Source organism: Megascapheus bottae, chromosome 13 (assembly GCF_031878675.1).
Source record: "Megascapheus bottae isolate mThoBot1 chromosome 13, mThoBot2.hap1, whole genome shotgun sequence".
NCBI classification, from domain to species: Eukaryota; Metazoa; Chordata; class Mammalia; order Rodentia; family Geomyidae; genus Megascapheus; species Megascapheus bottae.
In genome coordinates, this window is record NC_143521.1 from 33,433,250 (window position 1) to 33,447,681 (window position 14,432).

Consider the following 14,432-nt stretch of genomic DNA (forward strand, 5'->3'; position numbering starts at 1 on the left):
TGTAAACAATTCATTTGTTAAAGAAAAACTTTTTTTTTTTTTGCCAGTTCTGGGGCGGGCTTGAACTCAATGCCTGAGTTCTGTCCTTGAGCTTTCTCAAGGCTAGTGCCCTAGCACTTGAGCATAGCACCACTTCTGGCTTTTTCTGTGTATATGGTACTAAGCAATCGAACCCAGGGTTTTGTGCATGCTAGGCAAGCATGCTACCACTAGGCCAAACTCCCTGCCCTGTCAAATGTTTGAAAGTGTGTTTCTTAATTTTATTTTTGCCATTCCTGGAACTCAGGGTTTGGGTGCTGTGCCTGAACTTTTACACAAGGCTCGCATTCTACCAGTGAAGCCACAGTGCCACTTCATGCTTTTTAAAATTGGAAATAGGAATCTCATGGGCTTATCTGCTGGGACTGCCTTCAAACCACAATCCTTAGATCTCAGCCTCCTAAGTAGCTAGGATTACAGGCATGAGCCACCAGCACCCAAGTGTGTTTCTTAATTTAAAAAAAAAAGTGGTAGAGAAACAAGCTCCCGAAAAAGTGCTTGCATATTTTTCCTTTGAATTATTGTATAATCCTGAAAATAATTTCTTCTATAAATAGGGATTAAGTTTTATACTACGTTTTATAATAAAAGTCCTCCCAGAATGCTGAACATTTTAAAGGATTAGGAAAAGGTATGCATGAAATGTCACATGTTTTCAAACAGCACAAAGTAAGCTTTCTATATATAAGCATTTGTAATTAAAAAATTTTATTTGTGTTTTTGAAATAAGCTAACATAAATTGTACATATTTACAGCAATAAACTACATTTCCAAAGCTACACAATTACTTTTATCAGTTACAGCTGATGAGTTTTGACACCAGCCTTTCAAATGTGTTGTCAGTTTTACTTTTGTCACAACATTTAAAATCAGTAGTACCAAAGCAAACAAATACGTATTTTTTAATAGCAAAGCCACACTATAAACAAAAATAGAGAGTGAGCGACAGTCCTATGACTGAGGGTATGTATGAGTCCTGAAATTGAGAGCACAAGCATCTCTTGTGTCCTTACCTGATTGCATGTAGACAGATTTTTGTATTTTACAGGAATATACAATTCATCAATGAATGATTAGGAATAGAAAAGAAAAAAAGGCCATGAAAGGGAAAAGGGTCAGGAATCAGAGGCCACTGAATAGATCCTTATCCACTAATTCACTGCTTACAGGGGAATCTATACCTTTGTTCATTTGTATAAATCACAGTGGGCAGGCTTCATGGATATTTGTCCACAGATAGCATTTGATGTAATGAAGGCATAATGTCATATACATTAGACACATTAAATATTAATGAAATGGATAGGATATTTTAATGAAACCCCTAACAGAAAGGGGACAAATATATTCTGTGAAAAGTTTGGTTTCAGATGTAAAAAGCGACTGGAAAAGCACAACTACCATTAGACAGGACAGCAGTTCCAATCAGAAAATGCAGCATATAGTGATACAAAATAGAAAACTTGAATTATAAAAGTAAGGAGTCTGACCCTTGCTTTCTTGGCATTTGTTAAAACCTGTCTAATTTCATTAAAAAAAATCTACACTTCCAGAAAGTATACTCTTTTCTTGCCAGGTAGCTTCTTTATTGGTCAGGTAAGTATACAAAAATAGTACTTGGTTATGAAAGAAAGAAAATGCTTATGACAAAAGAGCAGAAGAGCATTAAAGTATCCTTTATGTTCCTTTGCCAGGAAAGAAGTTCTGTGTCTGAAAAATAAAGAGCTATAGGCATTTATTTACAAGAACTGTGTAATAACAGGATATGAATGAGCTGAATAACATTTGGTAGGAAGGTCGATAGCAAAATTGATTATTGGAGACTTAAGAAAACACATGGGAGACACATTTAACATCCTTTGACATATTTGGTGAGTTTAGCATAACGGATTTTGAGAGGCAACAGAAGATAGGGGTTTCTTTCTGTGTTCCCAGTAGCACCTGCTTTTGAAAGCCATAATTGTTCAGTATAGGATACTGTGAATTAAAGTAGTAGGTGACTGGTTTGGCTGATTTTTTAAAAAATCTTGTTGGGTTTTAGGTGAAGTGGTAGCCAAAGAAGTGTTCCATTGCTGGCAGAATGTGGCACTTTCCTATTTAGCCTAACAAGTCTTGTTTTCCTGAATCTCTTGAATCACTGTGTGAAGGTCTAGTGTTCAAACTCGTTTGGTAAAGTCAAGAGTGTATTAATTATTTAGAGATGACAGACAATTGGGAAAGTATACAAGGAAATCAGACTCAACACAGTTACTTTTCTCTCAAAAAATCTTAATCATATTTTAAAGAATATTAAACTCTCCAATTTTCATTTCCACCTAAGCTTTTTTAGTTACATTGTATTATACTAGCCTTCCACCACAATGGCACAAAATAGTGTCTGGTGGTTAAAAATGAAAAATTATTTTAAAATGCTAAAGAATTTTTGGTTCTTGTAAATATATTATTGAGAATTTCCAAATACCTCTGTCAATCTTGACCTGGTAATGTTATAAAATAGTAGCTTTCTTTTTTTTTTGCCAGTGCTGGGGCTTGAACTCGGGTCCTGGGCTCTGCCCTTGGGCTTTTTCAAGGCTAATACTCTACCACTTGAGCCATAGCGTCACTTCCAGCTTTTATTGTGTATATGGTACTGAGGAATTGAACCCAGGGCTTTGTGCATTCTAGGCAAGCATTTTACCACTAGGTACACTCCCAGCCTCAAATAGTTTTTAATCAAAAAGGTTATTAGCTCTTTTTTAAAATACAGAATTGAGCAACATATTTAATAAATTCTAATAAATAGAACCCTAAGTATTCCCTTCTTAGGAAAGTGGTGGATGTTCCAAATATTAAAGGTCGCTTGGATGCATAACTTTGTTTTCCTTGACACAACAGTGAGTTAGAATGATGGAGTAAGGCTCTGGTAAAAAATATTTTTAAGGTTTATCCCACGAATCTTTCAAAAGATGCAGGAAACATATCAACATTGAGTTGATACCCTCCATTTCTATGTATTTGAGGAATGAATGCAAAAAAGCATGCTATCCAATAATAATCATTGTCACTCTGAGCTAAGGTTTACAAATTATATGTTTATGCAAATAAGTAGCTCCAACTTTAAGAATGAACATCTCATAGAACCTAGATACCAAAGCCTTTTAATAAGGCAAGCATGAACAAAGGGAAAAGTGAAAAGAAAAATGACTCTTTTTTTTTCCTGTAGGAAAATCAGTAGTAAGTAAGATGGAAAATTCAGTTGCTAGAACAGGTAGACTCTAATGGTTATACTATGAGGATTCAACTTGCAGTGCACATTGAACATGCATGGGAGAAAATCTCAATGTCCCTTTTGCATGATGTCACAGAGATTAAACTGTACTTCTGACTTCATTTTTAATTTATTTGGAGGTTGCAGGCTTACATCTCTGGACAAAAATCATTCATGGGACACTGGAAGTTATCTATCCAACAAGTTATTCCTTGTAATTCCCTGTTTGCAAATGTGGTTCTCTATTGCCGAACTTACTATGGGAAGTCATTAGATTGGCCTGTAAAGCCCTTAACCATGGACAGCCCTTTACTTAGGGAGGGAGAATATTTATAAAAATGACATTTTTTGTAACTGGACAAAGTGGCTACAAGAATAGAGGGAATGATAGATTTGAGGGAATGATAGATGCTAGTGGCCTCATCCATAAGCCATTGTTAGGATGGGGCAAGGAGAAAGAATCTCTGAAGTAGAAATAGAATGTGAAACTTCAGACAGAATACTAAGAACACTTTGGGGTGATGTGCAGCTGTTAGGAGAGAGGTAGTGATGAGGGAGGATGAGCTTTCATTGAAGCTGATAAAGGAGAACAAGAAGTACAGTGAGCATGAGGATGGCCAAGAGACGGGTTAGTGGCACTGAATAAGCAGAAGGAGCTAAGTCACTTTCTACAGTGTGTTAACATTAAGCTTTCTGATCTGAATTGAGAACTACTGGATTGCAAAAACTCCATAATCATATAATGTCCATATAATTTTTGTTATGCAAGTGGACATTTGGGTTCTGTTAATAATTACACTCAGGGATTGTTCTAAACAAACTGGATCATATGGTCTCCTAACAGTGATGTGAACTTGGGCACAGTGAAGGCTATTCTGTGGTGCAAGCTTTCTGCCTATATTTTCTCAAGAGAATAATGGAAAAACTTAGGTGGGAGTAGAGGAGGGTGCAGGAGAAGGAAAAACCAAAAACCCAAACTATACAGTTTTGGTTGGCTGAGAACAGGGAGTGTCTTCTTTCTCCTATCTCACCATCTTTCTTTAGACTACTTGAACCTGGGATCAGGCTTAAAAGTAAAAAGAATTAAATCTACACTGTAGGAAAGGAAGGAAAGCTTAGCTTCTGGATCTGAGAGAAACTGAGAGTGAATACTACCCCCAAAACTGTCAAATATTGGGGCATTCATTACCCTATTTGAGCCTCTATTTCTTAATATTGGTATTGCCATCATCATCCACAGTGTTGTAGTGAAGCTCAGATCATTATGTGTGGGAATCTGTTTTTCAACATCTGAAACTGATGTGTGAGTCATGGATGTCTACTCTGAAAGTCATTCTTTCCTTTTGTTATTTTTATTGTTGTTGTTGTTTGGTATTGGGAAGTTCTGGTAGTCAGTATTGCAAGCCAATTCAGAATTCCAGTTTCTCACTGACAAATAGATACGTAATTGGACTCTGACCAATAGGACAAAGTGTAGTAGGCTGCTTGGGGCAAGTTGAGGCATGATTTCCTTGACCTTACAAGGATATTCAAGGCAGAGCTCATGTTTGTGCTGGCCTCTTATGAGCATATGTGAAGGGGGGTATATGGCCTTTTTATAATCATAGTGGTGGAGATAAGAATGGTTGTAGAAGAGACTGGGTGCTTGATGACATCATCTTTGCACTACTGAAATAACCAATCCACATTTCACTTTACTTCTGAGCTCATTGTCATATAACATCACATCATTTTGATTGTAAAAGTGCCTTTTGGTTGTATCTTTTGTTACTTGTACCTGAGTGAATTTTGGTTGATATATAGAATATAAATATTAGTTGCAAATTGATTAGATTGAAAGACACTCGACTCTACTGTATTCCAGATGATATTATTGAGTGTGAATTCAATTCTAGGTTAAAAGGATGGTAACCTTGAAAAAGCAATCAACTCACTGCTTTAAGAAGAGCAATGCATGCATCTTCACCTGGGAAGGTTGGAATGCAGTCTCTGTAGGATGCTTGAGAAGCAGTAGCTAAATACTAAGCTAAATGTACAAAGAGGCTATCTTTGTCATAAACTGTCTTACTTAGAAGGGAAGAATTTCTACAACCATCCTTACAATTTGGAGTGGTCAGAAGGCTCTCAGAAGAATCGTGAAAGATTGGAGTTGGAAGGTATCATTAATGAGAGAGAGAGAGAGAGAGAGAGAGAGAGAGAGAGAGAGAGAGAGAGAGAGAGAGAGAGAGGAGGGAGGGAGGGAGGGAGGGAGGGAGGGAGGGAGGGAGGGAGGGAGAGAGAGAGAGAGAGAGAGAATGAGAGAGAGAGAGACAGACAGACAGACAGACAGACAGACAGACAGACAGACAGAGAATAAGTATGAACATCTATCTATGCAGAAACCATTCTGGGACTATGTTCAAGATGAATGGGAAGGAGACATGTCTGAGGAATACGAATAGCTAGATAGTAAGTAACTTTCATTTTTGCCTTGGCTGTACCTATAATATTTGGCAGATTTAATTGGTGGAGAGAGGGTGGGAGGAGGTAGGCATAGGGCAAGGAGAGTGAATAATAGGGGTTCTAGAGACTCAGAGTCTTTTCAGACTAGATGAGAAGCTTGACTGAGATGTTGACAGTACCTGTGATTCCACCTTGAAGGAAGACACAGACAACAGTGGAATTCAGGACTAGGGAGGGCACAGTGGCAGCACTGAAGCTCAGATGGTACCTATACATTGGCTTTTCAATCCATGAGATAGGGTTTCCTGGCTTGTCCTTCACTAATTACAGAGAAAGTTTAAGGGCATCTGTATCTTCCAGACATTTAAAAAGAGACTAGATCACATTGATAAGCGTTATCTGAGACTATCTTGACAATGCTCTTAAAGGCATACAGGACAGAACAATAATAAAAATAGTAAAAGAAAGTTTGCTAATTGCTTGCATAACTGTGTCTATTCAAAATATATTTGGGAAATATGAGCAAACATTAAGCTGAGTTCACTTGACACCAGATGGCTTCCTCTCAAAGATAGGCTGTAAACATTATTATTAAATTTGTGGACTACATTAGTATAGGCCACGGTGTTCCTGTGTCATTCTGTGAATCTCCCATATAAATGGACCTCTCTTGCACCTACTATCTAGCTCATGTAATTGTAACTCCTTTATGCACTACCTCAATAATAAAAAATAAAATGAAAAAAAATAAATGAACCTAAGATTACCTTTCACATTTTGTTATAGAAAAGAACTTGGAAATCCTGTGGTGCCATGTCCAGAACCAAACACCTTTCCAGTGGCAGAAACAACACAAGTGATGTTCAACCCAAGTCTCTTCAAGCATTCACTATATTTCAGACAGTTTGATTATAATCTGTTTAATGACCAACTGAATAGAAGGCCTGTGAGGGATCATGGGTGACACTGGCTAATATGTGTCATACACAGACGTGTTGAGTTCAAAACACCTTTACAAAACTAAAGACAATAAAAATAAAAATAAGCAAAAAGATGTAGAATCTGTAACAGGAAACAGAAAGGATGAAGTGAGCTGATTTCCAAAAGGATAGTTTGAAACCAGTGATTGAATGAGAAGACCTTCTGGTGTGGGGGGGGGAAGAGGATAATAATACATTTTAAAATGATGTACATTCAGGACTTAAAGGAGGGCATGGACAGACAAGTTGGATGCAGAAATAGTACAGTTAGAAGTTATGCTATTCCATATGAAGGAAAAAAAGAAGTTATGCTATTATAATGTCAAAACATGACCTTGCCATCAACTTCTGATATAGATAATGTAAAGTTCCACAGGTGGCAGCTCATTATGTTTATTGACAATGTGGTTTGAAATAAGTAGGTAGATAAAAGGGTTTAATGTAAACATGTACTCTTTACATAAGGAACAGAATAACAGATAGTAAAAATAACACAAGGCAGTTCAGAAGCTGGTCTGATTACCTTGCCTCCTTAGGGCTGTTAAAGGCAATATGTGTAAGAATTGAAAAAATTAAGAAAGTTCACTGATCTGTGAATTAAGTGAAGGATATCTAAAGAAGTTGGAACATTCAGCAGTTTACAAGAAAGATAGCTTATAATGTTTGGAAAAGAGAAAGAAGAGGTGTGGGAGGAAGGCATCCATTCATTAGATTAGCATGAGAGATACAATAGATCTATTTTTACAAAAAGCCCCAACTCACTAAATGCAAACATATAATATATCTTGATCATTTTCACATATAAAAATATATTGGGCAATGTCTTCTTGTTTCTTTTGAAGGGAAACCCTAGTAGAAGCAAGAGCCAGGTGCCACATGGACTCACTTTTGTTAATCTTTTCACCACCTGGAACTCTTGTAAAGGAATGAATCTGTTACCCTGTATACCTAAGGCAAATGAGGAATGTTATTTGGCTTCTCTTACTGATTAATGTTTTGATTGTCTACAGAACAGAAAGTGCAGGTAGAATTGTTCAGGAGAACGAGTTTCTTTTCCAGCGGGCTCAGAAATGTACGTAATTTCTCCACGTTAAATTTCTAATGAAATTAGTCCAGGATGTGCCAGAGCTCAGGCAACGAGCAATGGTGATGAGCACTCAGATCTACCAGCGATTTGTATCACATGAAAAAATACAGGGGGGGGGGGAAACTTCTTCTAGTTGAATAAGATATTCTTATTACAAAAGCACAAAACTCTGCATTTTTATTCTTCCAGAAAACAATATTTTCAGATTTACGTTAAAAAGAACTTTTTTAGAGGCTGTCTTGTGGAACTGTGGCAGCCAGTGGTTACATTTTCTCTCTAAGCTTTCTGAAAGAAACTTTGAGAAAGTAAACACCTTGTACTCTCGTCCTACTTGACTGTTCAAACCTGGTGTTTTTCTTAATTAATGGTGGGTTCTGGTGGACACATTTTGGGATCCAAATATCTAGAGTTCTACCACTTGAGCTTCAGTACCACTTGAGCTTCAGCACCACTTCCAGCTTTTTTCTATGCATGTGGTCCTAAGGAATCGAACCTAGGTCTTCGGGCATGCGAGGCAAGCACTTTAACCACTAGGCCAAACTCCCGGCCCAGCTAACACATTTTTAAGAAACCAATCTGTCCTATTGCTGGTATATTCTGAATTCCTCTACATTCAACCACCTGCTCTGGGACTGCCAGTTTGCATGGAAACACATCTTTATGGCATCAAATCCCACCAATCTGAACACTTATTCTTGGGGAAAATATATTTGAGAATACTTAATTGTCAGACTTGTAAGCGTAGCTTAGTACATATCACACACAATCCTACCCTTAGTTGGAAAATCTTTGTTTTAACTTTCAACTCATACCACCGTTTCTCTTTACCTTTAAACAGTAATAACACAGTAATCTCGGGGTCTTTGGGGGAATGAAGCAGCTAGTTAGTGTATCAAGGCCACTTAACTATTTCTTCCTTGCTCCTTCCTATTTGGCTACAGTGATCAAACCCACTCTTCCTATTCATGTTCATTCTTATTAGAAGTTTAAGGAAATGGTGGAAGAGAAGGTAGGTAGGAGCTAAAGCTATTGGTTCAAATGAAGCTTTCCATCATCTATGGATTTTGAGAATCTCTTCCATTCCTGACCCTCTCAGCAGCATGGGTAATTCAGTATTAAAAGATATGAGTAGCCACAAGTGACTGATAATAACACATCTATGATCATGACACAGTTCAGGGGCAGCTTGCCCCAGTTCCTGTTTCTGCTGGTGCACTGTTTCTGGGCCCCAAAGACTTGCAGCCTTCTCTGTGGCTGCTGCCCATTCAGTGGGCTAAGGGCATGAGGCCGCGATCACAGACACCTGGCTATGGCTTACAGCAGATTTACATAACTGTACACACAAAACAGCAGAGAAAGAGCAAGGGCTGCAAAAATTCTGGTTTGGGCCCAAATCACTAGTCATTTCACTTCATGAATAAAAGCAAAGGCTTTATAAGCTTACATTATTTACAAAGCTCAGGTTTTTCAAACATTCACTCAAAGTTGAGGACCACCACGCCACAGAGAACAGTTCAATGAACTATGTACAGAATTTACAAGGAAGTTTACATAATTGTCTACATCCCTTTAACAAATCTATCTTTGTGTTATCGGCTTACTTTCAGAAAACAGGTACTTTTATTTTTCTTCTTGTTTTCTGTATCACAATAAATGTTGATTGAACCAACATGAGAGAATGCGTGGTCATTCCTTTTTCCTCCGTCCTGGGATTTATGGTTACACTTCATTGAGAAAATAAAAAACTGCATGTCACACTTTGGTAAGATACCGTTTGATCTTGGAAATCATTCCCTTCTAGAAGCATTGCACATATATCCTTTTTGCCCTCACTACACAAATTTTGATCGAGCTCTTTCCTAAATGAATATTTGTAAAAATAGTGATTTTAGAAAGATGGAATCAAATCAACATTTCTATGGATTGTACACACGCACACGCACACACACACACACACACACACACACACACACACACACACATTTTTTAAAGAAAATCTATTCTTGGTCCATTCAAGCAAAGTTTATTTTCTGTACCACATGTACTTCTGTTGGTCTTTTCTAGATCCTTCCTTGACTTCAATGCTCAATAATAATAATAAGAATCAGTCAGCAGAAGTACCAACAAGAAGCTGTGGTTTCTATTTAGTAATGGAGAGGATAGAGACAATAATCCTGGTTAAGTCAAGCGGAAGTAAGTCTTCATGTGGGTCTTTGCCTCACAAAGCTGGTAATGACAATGCATGCCACCCCTGATGATTTAAGCCAAGGAAGAATGAGCAGACGGAAATGAGTGATCAGGTCACACATGGGATTTCTGCTGGGTCTACACAAGTTAAGTCAACACAGATGAACCAAACATCAGGTTTTCTGGGCATGACTATGGCATTAAGAGAATGTGTCTGTGCATTTCTCAGACTCAGATGCCACGTCAGGATTTGCAGCTATTTTTATGGCAAAAAGGAAATAACCCAATAGTAGTTAAATAACCCTTGGATAACGTAATAATCTGAATCTTTAAAGAAAGGGGGCACTTAGGAGTGTTTTAGAACTTTTACGATTTATATATATCATTTTGGTCAAGACAAGGCGTACAGCCAGAGGGTTTGTTTTCCCCATTGATGGACTGTTCAGCCTATTATGGGGGCATTTAGCTGGGATGGGGACCAGTAAGAAAGGATGTTTGGTAAGTATCCAAAAGAAGGGAAAAGGGACAGATACCGTTACCCCCAGGCATGACAGACAGTGTCTCAATTCTTCTGGCTGCCAATGCCTTCCAACCCAGAGAGATTTGGTAGGATTTGCATCATAGTGGCTCAGATGCCTGGACTGCTGTGATGGTGATAAACATTTGTGCCTAATGGATAGATTCAGATTTAATAATGTTATATTTTACAAAGGTTAAGATGCAAGAGTTCATTTTATCCTCCCCACCACCATAAAGGTGCTTTACATCTAAAATTATAGCAAGAAAATGCTTTCAGATTTTTTAAAGTCATAATGAAAATATGCATTACCTCAGCTTCCCCCCCCCAAGAAGAATAATCTAAACAGATAATTAGGGAGACATTATTTTGTGAATGAACATGGATTACAGATACTTCCTTTTTGCTTTTTAGCATTGCATCCTTAAAAGCTTTCTAAAGTGTTCACATCAGAATGATTCATTTCTACTTGACATCAGCCCCTAATTTCACTTCCTGTATTTAAAATGAACGACTGCATTGTTGTTTCAGAGTGGTCACCGGGAATAACAACCTTAACAATCACTCACATGGCAACACATGCTCTGTTTGGGCATTTTACAATGACAAAGCATCACACTTTGCAAGGGACTGAGGGAGTTTCAAATAGATGATCTAATTCCCTCAGGATGTGGGTGGTGGTGGTGGTGGTGGTGGTAGGCGTCTGGTACCTTGACCAAGGGACTGTGCTCATAGGATTGAAAATGTAAACAAAAATTGGGTCCCCACAATCCTACCAATCCCTAATAAAACCATTGAGATCATTTTTTTCCAGGTGAATTTTGATATATGCCATGTGAAGTCACACCTATTCATCTATTTGCTGGCTCCCATTCCCTCTTGTTTCTTCAAAGATTATTACCTCATTAACCTCTCCCTTGGATCTTTGAGTAGAAACTCAACCCTATCTTTCCAGTTGGGACTATAATTTCCAGCACTTTCGGCCATTCTAAACATAGATCTTCTTTATGGCTTTAAGGAGACAGCTAGTTCTACTTTAGTGTGTATTTCCCACTGGGGGGGTCAGGTGACAATCTACCTCTGTCACTGGTTGGTTAATTTAAGGCCACACTCAACCTAAAACAATTCACATATGGAATTTTTACAGACTCTAAGTGAAAAAAAATAATCATAGTGATGGAAAATGAGAAGGATCTTCACTGTAGCTGATTGGACATGGTTAGAACTGGGTTGTGTGACTGATAGTCATGAGAACCATACCCTAGAATAACTTTTTTTTTTTTGAGAAATAAGGCAGAGAAGTAAGGGTAGTGATTGATGAGGGATGAGGGTAGATAGGGATCTGTGTTGGCTGGGATTGGTGCATGTTTGAAGGCTCAGTGCTTTCACCATTGTTGTTTCTAATCTATGTTTTTGCTACTTCAGCATGTGTTCTTAACATGGAAATCTAGCTTTGGAGGAGAGGGCTATCAACGTGGTTGAGTGCAGATCATTTCCTGAATCATTTCTTCTCTACTTTGCAAGGCGAAGCTCAGAGAGCATAGCCATTGAGTACCATCGGAGTCTTGTGTGAGCTGCTTGTCTCAAACAGATACTGTTTTCTGGAAGGCTAAGAAGTATATACTAGTTGATTTTAAGATTTGGCAGTTCAGATTACTGCGCAGGCACCCTTTTCATAGCACATAAGTCTTGCCTTCCTCATGGAAAGGGAATTGTGTTTCTCAGACGAAAATTGTTCCATCTAGCCTTGAAATCCCTCACCACCCTGCCCCACTCTTTGTTACCATTTCTCTGGAGGAAGAACCATGGCAATGTGATGGCATGGCATAGCTTTAAAAGCTGAGGCCCTGGAGTGTGTTAAAGGGTTCTCATGAGAAAGTGGATAGTAAGAAAGAAATGATCTCAGTGGCTGACCAGACCAGACTCTAACGTTAAACATTTGCTAAGAAACCAAAGAAGCCTTTGTAAGGTTATTCCCTCTGAAGGTAGGTGAAGTTGGCAGGCTGAGTTTGTTGTAACCTGGATGGCCTAGCATTTGCTGATCTCAGGAGAGTCTACAGGGACTGGTGGGGAGGTGGTGGGGAGATTTAAGAGTGGAGGGAGATTTCCTTTTCTTTTCCAGGCTTTGTTGTTGTTTTCTTTTCTTTTGTTTTGTTACAGCTTCCTGGAAAGCTGTAACTTTTCAATGGCTTTGTGTTGTCTTCTGAGATTTTGGAAATTGTGGGTGGTATTCCCCCCCCCCACCCCAGCATGAGATTGTTACAGATTACCCCAGGAAGTTAATACTAAAGGACAAGGAAGTCTTCATTTCCTTTTTTTTTTTTTTTTTTTAGAAAACAAGTCAATAAAATCCCAGGGCAACTAGGGGAGACAGCTAAAGATCTATCTAACCTCTTTTGGGGTTTGTTTGTAAACATGGCAATTAACAGAGCTCTGAAAGAGCTGATAACCTGGACCACAGTAGACTGGGGAAAAAATAGTTTCTTTTTCTTTTCTTCTTTTTTTTTTTTTTGAAGTAAACATGGTGTCATAATACAATTGCTATGCAAGACTTCAAAACCAATTGGATGGCTGAATCTCTTACCTGGACCAGCACAGCAGTGTCGCTGTTGGGGGGACCTGCTGGGGGGGGGGGCGGTTTAAAAGAAACAAGAGGAGAGAAAGGAGTCTGAACCAAAACCATGGGGGCAGATCTTAGTGGACGTAGTACAGCCAGTAGACCACGTTGAAAAGGGAAAAAGTGATGGGGAAGAACATTCGGGACCACTTGTCGATGGAGTTCACGTCGGTCAGGTCGGGGATTTTGACCCGCAGCTGGGACGCGCGGCGGCGGATGCGGCCCTTGCCCGGGGCCCCGCGCCGGTCCAGCGCGCGCCCGTAGCCCTCCCGGCTGCTCAGCGGCCTGCGGTACTGGATGCTGGCGCTGTCGTACGAGTACATGGTGGCCTTGGGGTCGCTCACGCCCGTGAGCACTTCCGAGCCGCTCGTCTCGTTCCGCAGCTCCAGGGTGCTGAGGAGGATGTTGCCGTGGGCGTCCACCTGGGGGCAGAGAGGACAGGCTGAGACCCTGGCCAGCCCCTTCCCGGCTCCCCACCGCAGCAGGCAGGCCTTCTCCACAGATGCCTGCCTCCAGCGGCCTCCTGGATGTGGAGGTTATGCGTCTCTGTCTGTCCATCGTCTGTTTCTCCCTTTGTGGCTCTGCCTATGTACTGCTCTCTGTTATCGACCATCCATCCACCAGCATCGATTATTGTTCATCTGTCATCCTCTGTCATCTAGTTATCTATCATCCTCCCTGAATCATCTTATGTGTCTAGCTGCTCTATGTCTCCACTCACAAAACTTGCCTCTGTGTGTGTGTGTGTGTGTGTGTGTGTGTGTGTGTGTGTATGTGTTGTGACATTTCTTCCTGTTATGTCACTGGTATAGGGAAACTTTGAGAATGAAAGAAAAAAAAAGTGAACATTCATAGCACACTTTCAGAGGCAGTTGTTAGTATCGTGCTAGCCTGCCAGTGCTTTTCTGAGCATGCATATTTACAAACACAGATATGCCTATACATTTCACTCCACAAAGATTTTTTTCAGTTATTAATATAGCCTACTCATCTTGGTGTGCTATCAGATACTCTTCTTTCAACATTAGGTGTTAGTAGCTTACATGGTTGAGCCATCATTGAATTAATCTATTGTAAGATGTTAAGATTTGTTTTACGTTCTTCTATAGATTTACAAGCAATTCTGGAAGAACATCTTTTAAGTGAGATTGTGTATATGCATAATTGGATATTCTTCAGAATGCACTGCTGGAAATAGGATCAATGGGTCAAAGACAATACTTGAATCTCTGTCCCTTCACCCTGGTTCACTTGCTTCTTGCCAAACAGTGACACGGATTCCAGGGCTCTTGACTATGTCCTATTCTGTGCACTC

General features: G+C 39.3%; 1 protein-coding gene across 2 annotated transcripts in view; it reads right to left on the reverse strand.

Moving 5' to 3' along the window:
* Positions 1-13,130: 13,130 nt before the first annotated feature.
* The window catches only part of Gabrb1 (gamma-aminobutyric acid type A receptor subunit beta1), a 309,971-nt gene continuing 308,669 nt past the window's right edge, over positions 13,131-14,432 (reverse strand). For both annotated transcript variants that reach the window (XM_090343638.1, XM_090343637.1), the window contains one exon: positions 13,131-13,539. In XM_090343638.1, coding sequence (XP_090199764.1) covers positions 13,195-13,539 — 345 coding nt within the window. In that variant the 3' untranslated portion in view covers positions 13,131-13,194. The remainder of the gene's footprint in view (positions 13,540-14,432) is intronic.